Raw genomic sequence first — 21,070 nt, forward strand, 5'->3', positions numbered from 1 at the left:
TGACCTCATGTGCTACTTTCTTTAAATTAGTCCCTTTAGTTTCTATCTCCTTTCACTCTCTTACCTATCTATATGTTCCATCTTTGCTTATACCCTGCGCTGTCTATGAAAATGTCCTATTACGTATTGTGTTGACATTGTAAGTAGTATACTATGCCATACTTTGTATTGTTATATGACTATTTTGCTGCTGTAATTGTCTATTGCTTATATTTGATTTATTCTTACTGTGCACCGCCTTGAGCGAATTCCTTCAAAAAGACGGTAAATAAATTCTCATAAAATACAATAAATAAACAATGAATATTAGCTAGTCCTAAGTTGAGGCAGGGAAAACTCATATTCATTCACTGCAAAATGCACTGGAGATTTTTAAAGCACCTGACAAGGCACTGGATTCTTCACAGAAGACATAGAGCCCTGTAAGAGACCTGCACAATAGACTATTTTTTTGGAACATGTAGAAGCCGACAAAAATAAGGCAGAATTGCTTAACAAATATTTCTGTTCTGTGTTCACAGCTGAAGGGCCTAGAGCAGGGCCGCAGAAGACCAACACATATAGGAACGGAGGGGTGTTGTCCCTGAGTGATTTTCAGAGGACTGTGTTTGTGAGGAACTGGCTGAACTAAAAATGGGCAAAGCGATGGGGCCGGATGGCATACATCCAAGGGTACTGAAGGAACTTAGGGAAGTTCTAGTGGCTTCGCTGGCTGGAACCTTTTCAATGCTTCTCTAGAGTTGGGAGTGGTCCCGGAGGACTGGAGAAGAGCAGACGTAGTCCCTCTCTACATATCAACATGTCTAAGTAATGACACGGCTATCACATTAACTTGTATTTACTTTCAAGTGTCCATATTGAGTTTACATAGAGCTTTGGTGTTGCTCTGTCCTCCTCATAACTATGAGGTTCTTAAGGAGACATGGAGCAAAGAACTGGGATATGAGTTGAAAGGAATAGATTTTGCAAAATTGATACAAGATACACCAAAGCAAGTAGGTGGGGCAGAATTACAGGAGAGTCAATATAGGGTAATACATACAGGTTACATAACACAAACACAAGAAGCAAGGACAGGCTGGGCACCAGATGCCCAATGTCCTAAATGTAACAGAGACAGTAATACCTTTTTGCATGCATTTTGGAGATGCGATAGAGTAAAAATATTTTGGAGAGCGCTACAGAAATATATTGAACACCTTTTAGGGCACAGAATAACTCCCTCTTGGAGAGGAATGCTTTTCAACAAACGGGAGGCTTATGGGATTTCAGATAAGAATTTGAAATTACTACTTTGTAAAGCATACGCAGTGGGGAAAAAAAATGTATACTTAGACATTGGATGCAAGAAGAAGCCCCCTCCTTCTGGTATTGGAGGAACAGATTCCACAAATTAATGCTCTGGGAGGCCAAGGCAGCCCGTGGTAATCCAAAGAAAAGGAAGATTTTTATTGCAACATGGACTAAATATTTGCAAAATATATCACACAAGGCAAGAAGTGCTGTGTTAAATAATTTTGGGGGGTCTGTAGAGAATAGAGCATCCAGAGACATTAACCCACAGCTTTAGATTGATAAAGTCCTGTAGAGCATACTGGAACGAATAGGTACCATGAAGCATGGAGTATAAGGCGAGGCTGTGTTTAAGGGAGGGGGAGGGAGGGAGGGAGAAAATGATAAAACATTGATGATGGAAGGTATGATGTTGGTATGTAAATGTGATGTGTATTTCAATTGCACAATGTTAAATTTAATAATTTTGTTTAAAAGTGCTGATTCATCAATAAAAACAGTTGAAACATAACTTGTATTTACTTTTCGGCTTCTATGTTTTGACAAGCACACACTTTCTCCTCTGTGAGCACAGAACAGAAATATTTGTTAAGAAATTCCACCTTATCTTTGCCCGCTTCATCACAAAGCATATGGGGACAGACTTAAAGATCTCAATATCATATGTATACATTGGAAGAAAGGTGGGAGAGGGGAGATAGGTATTTAAATGTCTCTATCCTATGGGGCATAAATGCACAGGAGGTGAGTCTCTTTCAATTGAAAAGAAGCTCTGGAACAAGGAGACATAGGATGAAGGTGAAAGGGGATAGACTCAGAAGTAACCCGAGGAAACACTTCTTCACAGCAAGGCTGGTAAATTTGTGGAATGGCCTTCTGGTGGAAGTGGTGGAGATGAAAACAGTATCTGAATTCAAGAGAGCTTGGGACAAGTGTGTGATAGGGAGAGTAGATGGCATGGATGGGCAGACTAGATAGGCCATATGGTCTTTATCTGCATATATTTTTCTCTGTTTCTATTGCAGGTTTCCAGCCTGGACATCACTAAAAAAATCTCCAAACTCAGTGTGCTTAGAAAGATAATAAATTTGGCAATTTTCAGTACGTAATGAACTCTTTTCTGTGCAAGGTGTGTCCGCCCACCTGATATGGTCCAGGATATTTTCTGATAACACTGAGATATATTTGAGAACAGATTACGACAATAATGCAGACCCACTTCTCCCCTCCTCAAAGTAAATCAACTGCTCGCATTCTGCTGATACTATGGGGAACCAGTATCACAGATCTAGTAATATTATCCTATATAATAAAACTCACCCTCAACGTTCTGAGGACACTGGCGTCACTGTCAGGTCCTCCGGGCACTTCCTTCCGGTTCGAAGCCTTCGTGGTGGTGAAGCCACCGAAAACACTGTGTTGGGGCCCCGCCCTCGCATCAAACGTGATGACGTCGAGGGCGGAGCAATGGCGTCAGTGGCTTCACAAACAACGACAAAGCAGATTGAAGGTGGCGTGCAGAGGTCCGCAACAATGCCGGTCAGTGCCTTCAGAACGCCGAAGGGGTGAGTAGGGAGGGGGGGGGAGGTTCGGAAGGAAACCGTGCTAGCGCCCGTTTCATTTGCGCAAGAAACGGGCATGTTTTACTAGTTTTACATAATCTGTTCTGCTTCTCTCTGCGCTACACCCCTGCATGGGGACAAGCATTGTGCCCACCTCCTGGCACACCTCAGTGTCCAGTATGGAAGTTGGCACAGGTCAGAAGTATCAAACTGCCAAGTGAGTACTGCCACTGCCTTTGTGTTAAAATCAGCATTAGCCCACAAAATCCTGCCATTCTCAACATGTAAAGTGTCCAGGTCAGATACTCTGAACAGTATATTTTACACTGAGAGTTATTAATATTCGCCATAAGGCTATTACTTTTCTAGCCTTTCTTGTTTCTGGCCTGATTTCCCGGCTCAGCGTCTTTCCTTTCTCATTCTCTAGTGGTATTATTTTATCTTTCTCTCTATGGTGTCTTTCTGCTTCTCTTTTTTAGGTCTCTCCCGTCTCTCTCTCTCTTTCCTTTAAGACTGGATATTTTAATAATACTTTCTCTCTCTCCTTCCTCCCTTCTTTGTCTCCTCTTTCTATCCTTCCTCTCGGCTCCCCTTTCCCCATTTTTACTGTTCTTTCCCCTATTCCCTTCCCCCTTTCCTCATTCCTTTCCTCCTGCATTATCATCATTCTGGGATTCTCCCCCCCCCCCCCCCCACTGTTCCCCCCAAAAATCCAGGATCCTTTTTCTTTGTTCCACCATCCCTGTTTCTCTCTCTCCCTCTTTCCCTAGTCTTCTTGCTTTCTTTCTCTTTAGCCACTACCTAATCCACTCTCTCGCTCTCTCTCTCTCTCTCTCTCCCAGTATCTGGGCTACTTCCTCTCCCCTCCATTCTCACTCTTTTCTCCATTCAAGGTAACACAACATAGTAAAGTAACATAGTAGATGACGGCAGAAAAAGACCTGCACGGTCCATCCAGTCTGCCCAACAAGATAAACTCATATGTGCTACTTTTAGTGTATATCTTACCTTGATTTGTACCTGTCATTTTCAGGGAACAGACCGTAGAAGTCTGCCCAGCACTATCCCCGCCTCCCAAGCACCAGCCCTGCCTCCCACCAAGGTTCTGCCTTTGCTCTCCTTGAATCCCAGGATACCCCAAACCCTGAAAAGTTCTCCCCACAATCTTTCTTGCCACACATTTGTCCCCTGCATCTTTCAGTCCCAATTTTTACAAACCCCAAGTTCCTGCTGTGCCCACCCGCTCTCTATCTCCAAGTATCCATTCTTCCTGTGCCCTTCTCCCTAAGCCCCCTCCCAACCCTGAGTCCTGTTCTAGCCCTACTCTGCCACTTAATTCCTAGGCCCTGTTTTCCCAATGTTCCTTTACCCCCCCCCCCCCCCCCCATGAGATCCCTCTTTCCTCAGCTCTCCTTACCAGTCCCAGAGCCTTCATTCTTCCTCCACAAATCTCCGAGAATCCGACTCTGCCCTAAGCGCTCAGTTCCTGAATCCTCTCTCCTCCTCCTGAGGATCTGTAGACCAGTTTATTTGTGCACTTATTTGGATTTGGCTGGTGTCTTTTGCAGTTGTAGCTCCAGGCAATTTACATTCAGGTGGAGTAGGTATTTACTGTTCCTGCTGATCTCCTCAACAAGTGTGTCTATCTTTCCTGGATGCAATTGCTCCTCTGCCAAAGCCTTTAAAAAGTTACTGCTCCTCCTTGCAGCCAGTGCAGGGACACACACAGGGCTTCAAGCATGCTGTGGTCACGCCACTCCTCAAAAAACCATCACTTGACCCTACCTGTCCCTCCAACTACCGCCCCATTTCCCTCCTACCCTTCCTCTCCAAGATACTTGAACGCGCCATTCACAGCCGCTGCATTGATTTTCTCTCCACTCATGCCATCCTCGATCTGCTCCAATCCGGCTTTCGCCCCCTACACTCGACAGAAACGGCACTATCTAAGGTCTGCAATGACCTGTTCCTCGCCAAATCCAAAGGTCACTACTCCATCCTCATCCTCCTCGACCTATCCGCCACTTTCGACACTGTCAATCACAACCTACTTCTTGACACACTGTCCTCCTTTGGGTTCCAGGGCTCTGTCCTCTCCTGGTTCTCCTCTTATCTCTCCCATCGTACCTTCAGAGTACACTCTCATGGTTCGTCCTCCTCCCCTATCCCGCTCTCTGTTGGAGTTCCTCAAGGCTCTGTCCTTGGGCCCCTTCTTTTCTCAATCTACACATCTTCCTTAGGCTCCCTGATCTCTTCTCATGGTTTCCACTATCATCTTTATGCTGACGACACCCAGCTTTATCTCTCCACACCAGAAATCACTGCGGAAACCCAGGCCAAGGTATCGGCCTGCTTATCCGACATTGCTGCCTGGATGTCCAACCGCCACCTGAAACTGAACATGGCCAAGACTGAACTTATTGTTTTCCCACTCAAACCCACTTCTCCTCTCCCTTCACTCTCTATCTCAGTTGATAACACCCTCATCGTCCCCGTCTCATCTGCCCGCAACCTTGGTGTCATGTTCGACTCCTCCCTCTCCTTCTCTGCGCATATCCAACAGATAGCCAAGACCTGTCGCTTCTTCCTCTATAACATCAGCAAAATTCGCCCCTTCCTCTCCGAGCACACCACCCGAACTCTCATCCACTCTCTCATTACCTCTCGCCTTGACTACTGCAACCTACTCCTCACCGGCCTCCCACTTAGCCATCTATCCCCCCTTCAGTCCATTCAGAACTCTGCCGCACGTCTTATCTTCCGCCTTAACCGATATACTCATATCACCCCTCTCCTCAAGTCACTTCACTGGCTTCCGATCAGATACCGAATACAGTTCAAGCTTCTCCTACTCACCTACAAATGCACTCGATCTGCAGCCCCTCCTTACCTCTCTACCCTCATCTCCCCTTACGTCCCTACCCGTAACCTCCACTCTCAAGACAAATCCCTCCTTTCAGTACCCTTCTCCACCACCGCCAACTCTAGGCTTCGCCCTTTCTGCCTCGCCTCACCCCATGCTTGGAACAAACTCCCTGAGCTCCCTACCCATCTTCAAATCATTGCTCAAAGCCCACCTCTTCAATGTCGCCTTTGGCACCTAATCACTTCATCTCTTCTCAGGAAATCTCATCTACCCCAACTTGACATTTCGTCTTTTAGATTGTAAGCTCTTCTGAGCAGGGACCGTCCTTATTCATTAATTTGTACAGCGCTGCGTAACCCTTGTAGCGCTCTAGAAATGTTAAGTAGTAGTAGTAGTAGTAGAGGAAGTGATGGCATTGGCACCAGTGATGGGTGGGACAGAAAGATGCACCTGGCCAGGGGTCGTGGGCAGAAGGGAAGCAGAAAAATTGATTTCAAGCAGTGGAATGGGCAGAGGAGGAAGGTTCTTTAAATTCCAGCAGTGTGGGCTCTTCCCTCATGCCCCTCCCCACCCCTACAAACCAGGACCATCCGAGAAACAAAAGCAGACCCAGGGCAAACAGTCTTAGGGGCCCCCCCACCCCGCTGTACCATCAGTCAGGAAATGCATGGGCATAGTCAGCAGCCCATGGGTGGGGGGAATTCTGGGGCCACTCATTCCTTTCTGCTCTCTCCCCGAATCCATTCTCCCCCCCCCCCCCACTAAATTGTATCTTTGCTGGTGGAGATGCTCAAGCCCTACCATCCAAATAGCTCCGTGGCCCGAACCTCTCCTGGTGTGAGGAAGTCAACAGCATGGTTTCTAACCGACGCCGGCACTCCTCGCACACGTTCAGTTCATGCGTGTGAACTGAGCATGCGCGGAGTGCCGGCGTCGGCTGCTAGAAAGCATGCTGCTGACTTCCTTACACCAGGGGAGGTTCAGGCTTCACAGCTAATTGGCTGCCGGGGCTTGGGCATCCCCTCCAGCGATTCAAGGTACTGCAGTTGGGTGGGCACGAGCCCAAAGTGGAGGGGCCCAGGCCCCCCATGCGACTGGGTCAACCGGGCCCCCCTTTGAGGCCAGGCCCGAGGAATCTTGCCCCCTCTTGGCGGGCCTGCCACAAACTACATCCTCATGCTAAACATGAGATTCAGGGCACTGGAAAGAGGATTTGGGGTATGGGTATGTGTGCCCGTTTTAACACACCGGGTCAGGGACAGTCTCGGCTGTTAAACACTTGCAACACCATAAAGAAATTTTAGATGGAGGGCTTGGAGAAACTTTGAGAATATACTGAATTTCCAATGGGATCTTTCACTTCAAATTATTATTTGGAAATCATTTGCAATTTCTGTCTGTAATAAGAAACTGATATTTTATTAGCTTTGATTTTGAACTACATCCTTAATAGCTGGAAGGATAGTTCCCTCCTAGAGATACAAGGCTGGTATGTTTTTCAGACAATCAGGAAGTCATGGCAGCTGAAAATATCTGGAAACCTGTAGATATTTTGTTACATTTGTACCCCACGCTTTCCCATTCATGGCAGGCTCATAGTGGCTTATATGGAGCAGTGGAGGGTTAAGTAACTTGCCCAGAGTCACAAGGAGCTGCCTGTGCCTGAAGTGGGAATCGAACTCAGTTCCTCAGGACCAAAGTCCACCACCCTAACCACTAGGCCACTCCTCCACTAGCAACATTCCATGTTCCACTGCACTAACCACTAGGCTACTCCTCCACTAGCAGCATTCAATGCAGAAGCTTGCCCTTGCAGATCAGCAACGCGGCCGCGCAGGCTGATCTGTAAGGGCAGGCTTCTACATGGAATGTTGCTAGTGGAATAGCAACATTAACATTCCATGTAGAATCTCAAATAGTAGCAACATTCCATGTAGAATCTCCAATAGTATCTATTTTATTTTTGTTACATTTGTACCCTGCGCTTTCCCATTCATGGCAGGCTCAATGTGGCTTACATGGGGCAATGGAGGGTTAAGTGACTTGCCCAGAGTCTTCATTGTGTAATTGCAACTTGCGCTGTGTTATTAGATGAAGCGTGTTGTACAATACGGTAGCAATAACCTCACAGACAGTTTAATGTACTGTTCAGTAAATGGAAATTGTATATACAAATTATTGCTAAATCAATACAGATAAACACAAAAAAGTGATTCTTTTCAAAATTCCAGCCATGCACTGGAAAAAAAAAGATTGGGGCCTGGAGGCAGCACGTCTTTCTAAGATAATGCAAAGCTTCTGCAAAACCCAGGGGCTCCCTAACAGGTTTGCTGGGAGCACAACTGGTGGGATCACAGGGTAGTCATAAGTATTGCTACACTGGGACAGACCAAAGTTCCATCAAGCCCAGCATCCTGTTTCCAACAGTGGCCTATCCAGGTGGCAAATACCTGGCAAGATCCCAAAGAAGTTCAATACAAATATGCTGCTTATCCCAGAAATAAGCAGTGGATTTTCCCCAAGCCATTTTAATGATGGTCTATGGACTTTTCCTTTAGGAAGCCACCCAAACCTTTTTTAAACCCTGCTACGCTAACCGCCTTTACCACATTCTCTGGCAACGAATTCCAGAGTTTAATTACATGTTGAGTGAAGAAAGATTTTCTATGATTCGTTTTAAATTTACTACTTTGTATCTTCATTGCATGCCCCCTAATCCTAGTATTTTTGGAAAAGGTAAACAAATGATTCATGTCTACATCTTATATGTTTAGCTGCTGCTTTTCTGTGCATTTATGTATGCAAAGTGCATGTAACCGCACATGTGCAGTAGTTATACCAGCGTTTCCAACCGGTGTGCTGCGGCTGCTCCCCTGGTGTGCCGCGGTCCCACCCCCAGCCAGCGACCCGGAAGATTTCTTCTGTAGTGGTCAGCGGCAGCGGGTAGTGATTCAGACAGTCTGATAGCACCAACCTCCGAGTCCTCTCTCTGACGTAACTTCCCGCTTCCGCATAGGCGGGAAGTGTCATAGAGAGGGCTTGGGTTGGCGTGAACAGGCTGTATGAGTCAGGAGGGAAAGCTTTCTTCTGTCAAGCACATCACAGGAGCAGGTGGTGGAAACTCTCCTGCCAGTAAATGGAAGGCTCTGTGTTGGAATTTAAACCAAAAGGAGAGGGCGTTTGTGCAGCAGTGCATCCTACCTTTTACTGTTGTTTCTCTGCTTTGCTGGCGTCTTGGGGGCCTGAATTGGTTCTTTCAAGGCTCCTTTTAGATGGATGATTCTTTCCTGAATGACCTCTCGGATGTTTTTAATCCACTCCTGTTTTGCTTCGACACTTGAGGCCTGAAGTGTAAAATATGCAAAGTGTCACAACTTCAAGGATTGGCTTCCACATTTCCTTAGGGCCACAGATAACCACCCATGTTGACTTTTATGAACAGAGCTTCCAGTTTCAGAAAGGCCGTGGCAATTACGAAGGAAATTGACATTAATTTGTATAAAATTTACATTATTTAAAATGCGAATTTAGTTTACATTATGCCAATAAAGTAGTTTGTCATGTTTTAGGTGTTTCTGGATATTTCACTTACCTTTCACTTTCTTCATTTCCAGTTTCCACCTCTTTATCTCTTTCCATTGTTTTCTTTCGCCACTTTTTTTCTTATTCCTCTCAATGTAACTTGTCTTTTTCCCTCGTAAAGATGCCCTTTCTCTTACCTGCCTCCACCCCTCGGTATTCTTTTCTTTCTTCTTCCCTCTCTGTCCCATTTGGTCCTTCCTGCAGTTTTTCCTCTCTCCAATCTCTTATCCCTGTATTTCCCAGTTTAACACCCTACTTTTTTTTTTCTCATGCAACCTCTCATCCTTCATAAATCTTTCCACCACATCCCTGGGCCTCCTTCTTTCTGTTTCTACATTTTTCCTCCATACTCTCTCCTGCTCTTTTTCCATCCTTTTTTCTTCCTTCTCTCTCTCTCCACGACATCCTCCCTCCAAGCCTTTTTCCCCTCCTTTCTGTCCTGTCTCCTGCTCAGGGGCGTAGCTAGGTGGGGCCACAGGGTCCTGAGCCCCCCCAGATTTAGTCCAGGCCCCTGGTTTTACTGGCGGGGTCCCCAACCCCTGCCAACCGAAGCCGCCTTCAGCACCGGTCTCCGGCGCACCGAATTTCCCTTCTCTGTGCTTTCTTGAGCCCTGACGTCCTGCACATTCTTTTAAGTGAAACTGAGCATGCTCAGTTTCACTTAAAGGAATGTGCAGGTGCGCCGCGTTCGCTGATCTATGCTTTCTTCTTCCTGACATCCTGCAAGACAGGTTTTTTGTACTTGGACAACTACGTTCAATCCGACAGTTTCGCCAGGATTCTTTCCGTACACTCATTCTATCCTTATTTACTACAAGACTCGACTACTGTAACAGAGTCTACCTAGGCTGCGACCATTCCCTCCATAAAAAACTGTAATCCCTCCAGAATACTGCTATGACCTTGGGGTCATCTTTGACTCTTCTCTCTCCTTCTCTGCTCATATCCAGCAGACCGCCAAGACCTGTCGTTTCTTTCTTTACAACATCCGTAAAATCCGCCCCTTTCTTTCCGAGCACTCTACCAAAACCCTCATCCACACCCTTGTCACCTCTCGTTTAGACTACTGCAATCTGCTTCTTGCTGGCCTCCCACTTAGTCACCTCTCCCCTCTCCAGTCGGTTCAAAACTCTGCTGCCCGTCTCATCTTCCGCCAGGGTCGCTTTACTCATACTACCCCTCTCCTCAAGACCCTTCACTGGCTCCCTATCCGTTTTCGCATCCTGTTCAAACTTCTTCTACTAACCTATAAATGTATTCACTCTGCTGCTCCCCAGTATCTCTCCACACTCGTCCTTCCCTACACCCCTTCCCGTGCACTCCGCTCCATGGATAAATCCTTCTTATCTGTTCCCTTCTCCACTACTGCCAACTCCAGACTTCGCGCCTTCTGTCTCGCTGCACCCTACGCCTGGAATAAACTTCCTGAGTCCCTACGTCTTGCCCCATCCTTGGCCACCTTTAAATCTAGACTGAAAACCCACCTCTTTAACATTGCTTTTGACTCGTAACCACTCGCCTCCACCTACCCTCCTCTCTTCCTTCCCGTTCACATTAATTGATTTGATTTGCTTACTTTATTTATTTTTTGTCTATTAGATTGTAAGCTCTTTGAGCAGGGACTGTCTTTCTTCTATGTTTGTACAGCGCTGCGTATGCCTTGTAGCGCTATAGAAATGCTAAATAGTAGTAGTAGTAGTATGAGACTCCTATGCCACGCTCATCACTCTGACCGTATCTCCCCACTGCTCAAGTTGCACCACTGGCTTCCAGTTGAGCAGGGTATTCTTTTCAAAGTCCTTACGCTTACTTTCAAAGCTCATAGGTCTGGCACCCCACCTTATCTAGCATCCCTCATTATCCTCTACTCACCCTGCTGTGTCCTCCGCTCTTTAAATGACTACCAGTTAGCTCTTCCCAGCCCCCAAAATGCCACCCTTGAATCTACTAGACACCAAGCTTTCTACTTTGCTGCACCTGCTCTATTGAACTCTTTTTTTAAACTTTATTTATTAATTTTAAAACAACATAGTATTTATGAAAACATACAGCAACATATAATATGGAATAGAATAAATTTTTTTAAAAAAAGTCAGTGGGCTGATATGAGTAAAACAGAACAGTATATGCAACATGCTTTAGAGAATTAATTCCTTTTCACAAGATACATAGTCGTCTAGCAGTGACCATGTTTTGTGGAAAGATGAGAAGTGACCCAATCTCATGGCAGCCAGTTCCTCATATCGCCTATAGGAACCCAGCAGATTCCACCATTCATGAAAGGAAAGAAGCTGATTATTTTTCCAATGCAATGCAATCAGATGAAGAGCGAGAGAAGTCATTAAGTTAAACAGTTTGGCATATTTTTGAGGAGTGGACAAGCCAGGAGTCGAAGCCTTAAGGGGATTAATATTTTAAAAGACAGAGTCTTGGACTGTAAATATTTTCTGGGTAGTGTCCCAAATCGAACTCCAGTACGACTGTAGGTTACAACAAGAGACAGGGCCATGCCAACACGGTAAGCGAGGTAAGCATGGCAGGAGGGCGTCATCCTCTGGGGGGCGCCCCACCGCACCATGCTTACCTCGCCCTCTTCTCCCCAGATCCTTTTCCTTTTTTTTTTGGTTTAAATTTACCTCTGTCCGGCGGCAGCGTAGCGTTAGTGAGAAGGAGGCGGTGCTCCTCCGCCCCGACGTGTCAGTCTTCCCTTCGCTCAGTTCTGCCTTCTTCTGATATCAGAAATGACGTCAGAAGAAGGCGGGACGCTGAGCGAAGGGAAGACTGACACGTCGGGGCGGGGGAGCGCCGCCTCCTTCTCACTAACGCTGCGCTGCCGCCGGACAGAGGTAAATTTAAACAAAAAAAAAAGGAAAAGGATCTGGGGAGAAGAGGGCGGGTAGTGTAGCGATCGTTTTCGATGGGGGGCAACTGCAGGGGGGCGCCGGAGAGGGAGGGGGGCGCCGGAGACCCTAGGCACGGCCCTGACAAGAGAGAAGCAAGTGTTCTAGGGTACCCACTCCAGACTGACAAGACCAACAGATTTGAAACACTTGGGTATACTTTAGCAAGCTTTACAGGCGTCCAGTAGGATTTATGAACAATGCAATAGGTAGACTGTAGGAGGGCAGCTGAAAGAGAGGAACGCATAGTTCAGCTCTATTGAACTCTTTACTCCTTTTCATCTGATATGACCTCTCTTTACAGAAATTTAAACCTCTGGTTAAAGCCTGGAATTTTCAACAAGTCCCTGGATTTTTGTTCCGGATTAACTATAACCCTTCCCCTGAATGTTTCCCCCTCCTTCCCCCTACCATTTAGGTATGAATTTAGTCTTTCTTGGTTGGTGAATACTTGCCTATATTATGCTTTCTATTCATTACTGTAGTTCTTTTGCTTACTTTGATTGTATGTTTTATGATTATTGTACACCGCTTTGAACTGCTTCTTAGCAAAGCCAGTGTAGAAAGTGGGAATGAATGAATAGATGACAGAATTCTTTGCTTTAGGGATTGATATCCAAAGCAATTTAGCTATGCAGAAGTGGCTCCCGGCTGGTTAAATCACAGGTCTGGGGCTAAACACTAATTTTCAGTGGCTCTTGACTCTTTAGTTCCGCTGAAAATAACCGGTTAGTGCCAAACTGAAAACCGACCATTCTGGGGGCAGAGTCTGCACTTGAGAAATTAAGGAATCCTGTTCAGAAGGAATGGATCCTAAGGAGCTTAGCCGAGATTGGGTGGCAGAGCCGGTGGCGGGAGATGGGGCTGGTGGTTGGGAGGTGGGGATAGTGCTGGGCAGACTTATACGGTCTGTGCCAGAGCCAGTGGTGGGAGGCGGGGCTGGCGGTTGGGAGGCGGGGATAGTGCTGGGCAGACTTACACGGTCTGTGCCCTGAAAATGACAGGTACAAATCAAGGTAAGGTATACACAAAATGTAGCACATATGAGTTTATCTTGTAGGGCAGACTGGATGGACCATGCAGGTCTTTTTCTGCCGTCATTTACTATGTTACTATGTAAGTGCTGATATTCAGCACTTAACTGGCCAGGTTAACTGCAAAAATAGAATAACATAAAAGTCAGCCCGATCTTTATGCGGTAACGTATCTGGTTAAGTGTTGAATATCGCACTAGAGTTTTAGCACAGTTTTAGGGGTGGAACATAAGTGTCTTGCAAGTGTCCCAGCTGGATATCAGCCAGGATCTGCGTAACAGCCAGCAGCCACCACACACCTTGGGAGCCCCAGATATTCAACGCTGGTGACCAGACATTTTCTGGCATTTAGTATCTGGGATAATTTAGCCAACAACGGTCAGCTCTTAAAAACATTGCTGAGCACCATCAGCTGAATATTGGGGGGGGGGGGGGGGGATAATTATGGTGAAAGGTAACTAGACACTTGTACGAGAGCTTCAAGTAAAAATGAAGCCCCCAATGCAAGTGTCCGAGATTTCAACTTAACTTATGTGCAAGCTTGTGAACTCCATCCATGCTCAATCCAAACTCCACACCTACCATCGTGTCAACATGTGTAATTTAAACTGGTTGGAATTGCCAAAACAGAATTCATTTACACGTGAATTACGTTACGTTACATCTAGGCTTATATCCTGCTACCACCTTTCAGTTCTGGCTTTCTTGGTTTGGAACTTGCTTAGAACATACTTCTGGGAAAATATAAAACTTCAGATAAGAAAAAAAAAACTAAGTACAGAGTTTCTGAAAGTAAATTTTTGTGATATAAAGAACATTCCAGCAACATCCTATATAATAAAACGCACCTCCAACATTCTGAAGCCGAGAAAGTGAAGTTTTCAAGCCTTGAAGCATTCCTGCAACGTTCCGGAACTACGTGTCGTCAATTGAGGAGATGAAGCCTTACAGAGCGCACGAATGCTTCAAGGTTTGAAGGCTTCACTTTCTCACACACACACACACTCTGTCTCTCACATACACTCTCTCTCACACACACACTCTGTCTCTCACACACTCGCTCTCTCTCTGTCACAAACACACACACACACTCTGTCTGTCTCTCACTCATTCTCTCTCACATACACACTCCATCTCTCACCCACACACTCTGAGGAAAGGAGGGCATGGAACACGCTGGGGAGGAGAGGGAGGGGGGCATGGAACTCGGAGGGAAGGGGGGGCCAAGAACTCGGAGGGGAGGAGAGAGAGGGAGGGGGGGCCTGGAACTCGGAAGGAAGGCGGGGCCAAGAACTTGGAGGGGAGGAGAGGGAGGGAGGGGGGCCTGGAACTCGGAGGAGAGGGAAGGAGGGGGTCATGGAACTCGGAGCCCCTCCCCCCCCACACAAACTCACTCTCTGTCTCTTTCTCTCTCTCTCTCACACACACACACACACACACACACACTCTCTCTCTCTCTCTCTCACACACATACACACTCCGAGGAAAACCTTGCTAGCTTCTGTTTCATTTGTGTCAGAAACGGGCCTGTTTTACTAGTCTTTCCATAATCGTGCTCCTTGAACAGTTAAAGATTTATCAAAAAATGCTAATCGGTTCTTTCCTTTAACGGATAGAAATGTGAGGAAGTTATCAATGGTCACGTAACGTGGAAGTCACTTTATAAAATTAGCCCTTAGGTGCCGACCATTTTTATAGCTCCTTCTGTGACAGCTAATACATGTTCCTTCATTTTGTTCTTTTGGGCCATGTTGTTATGGTTCTTTTTACTAAGGTGTATGTTCCTACCAGCAAAGGAACTTTGTGGTTGTCAGCAAAGTAAATAGACTGAATCACTGAACCTCTTGGAGTAGCCACAAAAGAGACAGTGAAGGGTATTGATTAGAGAAGCCCAAGAATGTTCTGGTCAGAGAGAGTGACGCTGAGAAGAGGTCGGTCTCTTGTCTCTTTGAAGACGAAGGAATTGGATGAAGAGAGGAAGCAGGACTCCTGTTTTGGAGCTCCTGGAGTGGGGTGTGGAGGGCTATCCCTGTGGTGTCGCTTCTGATATTTCACTATGCGCAGTCCATCAGTGGTGTTGCGTAATCCTCTCAAGCTGGGTCTGTATTTCATAAAGACACAGAACCTGATGTGGGTTCTGCAGAGAACTAATGCAACTCTGTGCTATGGTGAACCTGTTTATGGACCCACTGTAACAGGACGAAGATATGTAGACCACAAAAACTAATAAATTAAAAGCACTAGATACAGTAAGGTGGGATGCCTAAAGATATAATATTTTTTTGATATATTTTATTGTTTATGCATGTAATATGTTTGTTGCTATACCTTGTTGCTTAACCTGTGAACTGCTTTAGATCCCCTTTCTGAAATGCAAGGCATGAGCGTAAGATAAAAACTGAAGGAACATAGCAGGAAGAGTCTGGTCACCGTATTTCAAAAAAGATAGAGCAGAATTAGAAAAGGTTCAAAAAAGAGCGACCAAAATGATAAAGGGGATGGAACTCCTTCCATATGAGGAAAGGCTAAAGAGGTTAGGGCTCCTCAGCTTGGAAAAGAGACGGATGAGGGGAGATACGATTGAGGTCTACAAAATCCTGAGTGGTGTAGAACGGGTAGACGTAAACTGAATTTTTACTTGTTCCAAAAGTACAAAGACTAGGGGACACTCGAGGAGTTACATGGAAATCCTTTTAAAACAAATAGGAGGAAATATTTTTTCACTCGATGAATAGTTAAGCTCTGGAACTCTGCCAGATGTGGTAACAGCGGTTAGTGTATTTAAAAAAGGTTTGGAGGAAAAGTCCATAGTCTGCTATTGAGGCAGACATGGGAAGCAACTGCTTGCCCTGGGATTTGTAGCAGGGGTGTAGCTACGGGTGGGCCTGGGTGGGCACAGGCCCACCCAATCTCTGCTCAGGCCCACCCAGTTTCAGTGCCAAAAAGTGCACAGCCTTCAGCTGTCGCGGCTCAGCCACCTCTTTTAGGCAGTCGGCGGCGCTCGGCGGCTCTTCCGGTCCTCCTCGGCTCCTCCTCCTACCTGTTAAATGTTTTCGTTTTTGATAGGCCAGCGCTGCATTGCCATCCCGCGCCACTCTCGGCTCTCACGCTAACTCCGTCCTGTCTCCTTCGGCACCGCGCTGGTTTGCATTGCTTTGCTCCCCGTCCCCGCAGTGCGTAAGGCGTGATGGTGCGTGCCGCAGTGCCACATGGGAAAGGCTGCCGGATTTGTAGCGGGCGTGGCTCCTTCAAACTGTGCCTGCCGGCTGGGTCTGAAATTAGGAAGCGAGAGGATTCTGAAGAGCACCATAACCCCAGTAGGATTCAACTGGAAGCAGCCCTGAAACCCATTCTCAACAGACAGGAAGAATGCGGAGCAAGATAATTCTTGTGCCAGAACTAATATTAGTCCTTACGTCACAAAACACAAACAGTAGCTGAGCAGCTCTCCCCGCGGCCCCACACAACAGGTACAGGAGCCAGCACAGTGCTCTGCACCAGCAAGCAGCAGCCCAGGTAAAATAAAAATACATATATTTTTTTAAATTTTAATGTGTACAGAGTGACTCAGAGTGTAATTAAAATGCTGGCTGGTGATGGGCTTCTGGGTGGGGTCAGCACTTCATTGCCTAGGGCAAAAAAGATATATTTAATCATTAAATATACTTTTTTTTTGCCCTAGGCAGTGAAAAGCCCACCCCCACCCAGAAGGCCACTACCAGCCAGCATTTTGATTACTCTTGTAATCAAATGATGGCTGTGGTGGTAGGCTTCTGGGTCGGGGGTGGACGTCGCTGCCTAGGGCAAAAAAAGGTATATTTAATCATTAAATATACCTGTTTTGCCCTAGCAGTGAAGAGCCCACCCCCGCTCAGAAACTCACCAGCAATACATTTTAATAGTGACCAGGTTCATTTTAAAAAGGTTGTCTATTTCTCATGTTGGTGGTGGGTTTTTGGATGGGGATGGTCTCTGCAATGCCTAGGTTAAATTTTTTTTTTTTTTAAAGTGTGGGTGGTCTTCTTTGGGTGGAGGTGGGCTCTGCAGCAGTTCCCAGGACGTTAAAAAAAGTCTTATATTTAATGTCATGGGGGGTGGGTTGGGAGTACTAGGCTACAAGGAGGGGTGGAGTGGTAAGATAGGGCTAATACGTAACTATGGGATGGATGGTGGGGAAAGGAAGGATAGACATTGGGCTACAGGGATGGATGGGGGTAAAGTAGAGAAGAGAAGGGCTGATTCTGGGCTACGGGATTGGATGGGGGGGTAGGGAAGGGAAAAGCTGATGTTGGATTACTTGGATGAATGGGGGGTAAAGGAAAGGTCTTTGTTTTATGTTTTAAAGCTATGTGTGTTGAATTGTGATCCGCTTAGAATTGCAGAGATAGTGTGGTATAGAAATTTAGAAAATAAATATTTCTAATTTTTGGTCTTTTATTCTGTAATTGACAAGGGTTGGTCTGTGGTCTGCATGTGACTGAGCAGGTGAAGGATATGTGCCAAACTGTGGCAATTTTATTTTGTCAGCATCAGAATAGAGAGAAAGCAGTAGAGACAAAGGAAGGGGAAAAGACTTCAAAGGTATTTTACCTGTTTTGCTTAATCAGGCATTTACATTTGTTATAAAGCAAAGTTTGAAGGATATATGCCATTGCTGTAATTATATTGCAGGATTCTGTTATGTGTGTTGATATGTTTGCCATTATAGAAGACTTATATCTGGTCAAGTTTGATATGCCATAATGTAACTATATTTAAAAATATTGGTGTTTTTTTCATTTCCATTAAAGTATGTATGTGGTTTATGATGATACAGGGCAACTGTTGGGCAAGCTACTTAGAAATCTATCATCAAGTGCATTCTAAGGCATTATTTTGTAGTATCCCAAGAAACACTACTCATACTTATAAACATAGTGCCCACCCATATTAGCTCTGGGCCCACCCAAAATGTCAGGTCTGGCTACGCCACTGATTTGTAGTATGGAATGTTGCTACTCTTTGAGATTCTGCATGGAATCTTGTCACTCTTCAGAAATCCAGAATCTTGCTATTCTTTGGGGCTCTACCTGGAATTTTGTCACTCTTCAGGATTCTAGAATCTTGCTATTCTTTGGGGTTCTACATGGAATGTTGCTACTCTTTGAAATTCTGCATGGAATCTTGTCACTCTTTAGAAATCCAGAATCTTGCTATTCTTTGGGGTTCTATATGGAATGTTGCCACGATTTGGGTTTCTGCCAGGTACTTGTGACCTGGCTTGGCCACTGTTTGGAAAACATGAGACTGAGCTAGATGGACCATTGATCTGACCCAATATGGCTACTCTTATGTGTGTCAGGTGCCTATTCTGAGGTGCCCAGCTGTATGGGACGAAGAAGAGACAGATGCTCACCCAGTGCTCTGGTCCAGAAGTCCAGAGGAGAAAGGAGAGGTCCAAACATTTGGAGAATAAGGTAGAGCATGGGTACTTGGGGTATCAGTGTAGGTATCCCAAAAGAGTGCACCTGCAGAGACCAGAGATCCTCACCCAGAAATGTGCAACAACGGCTCTAACAGTTGCAAATGAATTGTTCCGGGAACATTTTCCTAGGATCTGTTTCCAGGGAAGCACTTTGGAAAGGCTATTCCTTCCCCCTTGCAAAACTACCCTTCTCTCTCTCTTTCCAAAGACACCTCAACCCTGTCCAGGTTAAAGGGGATGTGTCCTAAGGCGTTAGTATACAAAAGAGTTGTCCAGTTAACTGCAGGAGAACCTTTAAAAGTGGACTAACGGGGCTACCACACAATTTTATCCAGGTGATAACCAGATGTGCTTTAGTTTCCGTGAGGAGAGGAAAGATAAGTGCTGGGGGAATTCCCAGGAGAGAAGATTCCATTATGTCCCACATTTCCCCACCTATTTGCAGGCTCAATGTGGCTTACAATATAATACAACTACAATCACATTGATGGAATAGAGAATCAGAGTATTTATAACAGATAAGGTGCATAGGAATATTATGGCAATCATATTAACGGAGAAGAGTTTCAGAATCATCGCTATTAAGGTTCATATGAAAATTATGTTGATTAAGAAGTGGGTAAGTGGATAACAACATAACATAATGATACTAGGACAGGGTATGATTATCAGTAATTAGGGTGTAAATAAAATAGGCAAAATAAAAGAGTTCCAATATAAAATTGTGTCTGGTGTAGTTTAGGAGTCAGATCGTTATGAGGGATCCATTTTGCACGCTTTTTTTTTAACAAGTAAGTCTTCAGTAGTTTCCGGCATTATAGCAGGGTTTTTGCATGTCTGACAGCTGGGAGGGAGGGAAGGGTGGCCATCCACAATGAACAAGCAGGAGACAGCTGCTTATCTCTGATCTAGGAGTATATTTGTATATTTTGTGTGCTCTAAAAAAACTGATCACCTTTTTAGGGGGTGGGGGGTGGGGAAGGCACAATCACCGTAGTGAGTTAACAACCATGAATCCTCATGAATTATCAGAATATCTGGGATTGTGATCCAAAATGCAGCCATAAAAGTTATCCAGACTATAAACATCTTGATAACTCTACTAACAATTTCATTCTGTAGCATCACAATCAGTAATGCAGACCACAGGTAGCTCCCAGCATCATCTCTCTGTCAGAAACCAGGAATCAATAGATTTAAAAACTCACTTTTAGCACCGTTTTGTTATCAGAGGATGGTGTTCGACCGGACCAGAGCGCAAACTTACAGGGATCTCCTTCAACGTGCTCCGTCAGGCCCAGTTCTGAGGTCTAGAAAAGAGACATTGGTGTGAGTCTGTGGCAAACACACGCTGTGTACACTGAAGTAGAGGAAGTGAAAAGCAGAAATGTTTACTTCCTTAAGCTGAGGTGTTTGGAGCCACATTGGGGGTAATTCTTTGCTACCTCTGGGGCCCTTTTACTAAGCCGCATAAGCGTCTACATGCGCCCAACGCTCACAAAAATGGAGTTACCGCGCGGCTCTTGCAGTAATTTCATTTTTGCCGCGAGTCTGAAAAATAATTGTTATTTTCTGCCACGCGTATTGGACGCGCGCCAAGTGGCGTTTGGCGCGCGTAGGTCACTACCGCCCGCTTACCGCGTGAGACTTTACCACCAGGTCAATGGCTGGCAGTAAGGTCTCAGACCCAAAATGGACACGCAGCCATTTTCATTTTGCCGCACGTCCATTTTCAGTGAAAATTTTAAAAAGGCCTTTTTTTACAGGTGCGCTGAAAAATGATTCTGCGCGTGCACAAAACATGCGTCTACACTACCGCAGGCCATTATTCAGCGCACCTTAGTAAAAGGACCCCTCTGTGTCTAGTACACCAGGGGCGTATCTGAGGTTCGGCGGTAGGGGGGGCAGGGGCTAGAGTGAAGGGGCACATTATAACCCCCCCTACCGCCGCCCCCCCCCCCCCGCCGCCGTTGTCGTCGTCAACCCTCCACCCTACCGCCATTAACCCTCCCCCGCCTACTGCCGTCACCTACTCCCGAGGTCCGCTCCTGCCGTTTTTTTAAACTATTACTTCAGCTGGCGGGGGACCCCAACCCCCGCCAGCCCAGCCGAGGTCTTCTTTAACTTCTTCATCCTCCTCGTGCTGTTAAAGCTGCATGATGCATCCTTCCAGTTGGACGGAGTTTGACGTCGCAGCACGTTGACATCCGTACATCGTGCTGCGACGTCAAACTCCGTCCAACTGGAAGGATGCATCAAGCAGCTTTAACAGCACGAGGATGAAGAAGTTAAAGAAGACCTCGGCTGGGCTGGCGGGGGTTGGGGTCCCCGCCAGCTGAAGTAATAGTTTAAAAAGCCGGCAGGAGTGG

The 21,070-nt window shown here is 45.9% G+C and overlaps 1 protein-coding gene across 1 annotated transcript in view; it reads right to left on the bottom strand.

The window, feature by feature from the left end:
• KALRN (kalirin RhoGEF kinase) overlaps window positions 1–21,070 on the bottom strand; it is a 1,371,746-nt gene that overhangs the window by 393,391 nt on the left and 957,285 nt on the right. The window contains exons 31-32 of the mRNA XM_030208706.1: window positions 19,910–20,011; window positions 8,923–9,065 (exon numbers count right to left, since the gene is read on the bottom strand). Of these exons, the coding sequence (XP_030064566.1) occupies window positions 8,923–9,065; window positions 19,910–20,011 (245 nt within the window). The remainder of the gene's footprint in view (window positions 1–8,922; window positions 9,066–19,909; window positions 20,012–21,070) is intronic.

This window comes from Microcaecilia unicolor, chromosome 7 (assembly GCF_901765095.1).
Source record: "Microcaecilia unicolor chromosome 7, aMicUni1.1, whole genome shotgun sequence".
In the NCBI taxonomy this organism is placed as follows: domain Eukaryota; kingdom Metazoa; phylum Chordata; class Amphibia; order Gymnophiona; family Siphonopidae; genus Microcaecilia; species Microcaecilia unicolor.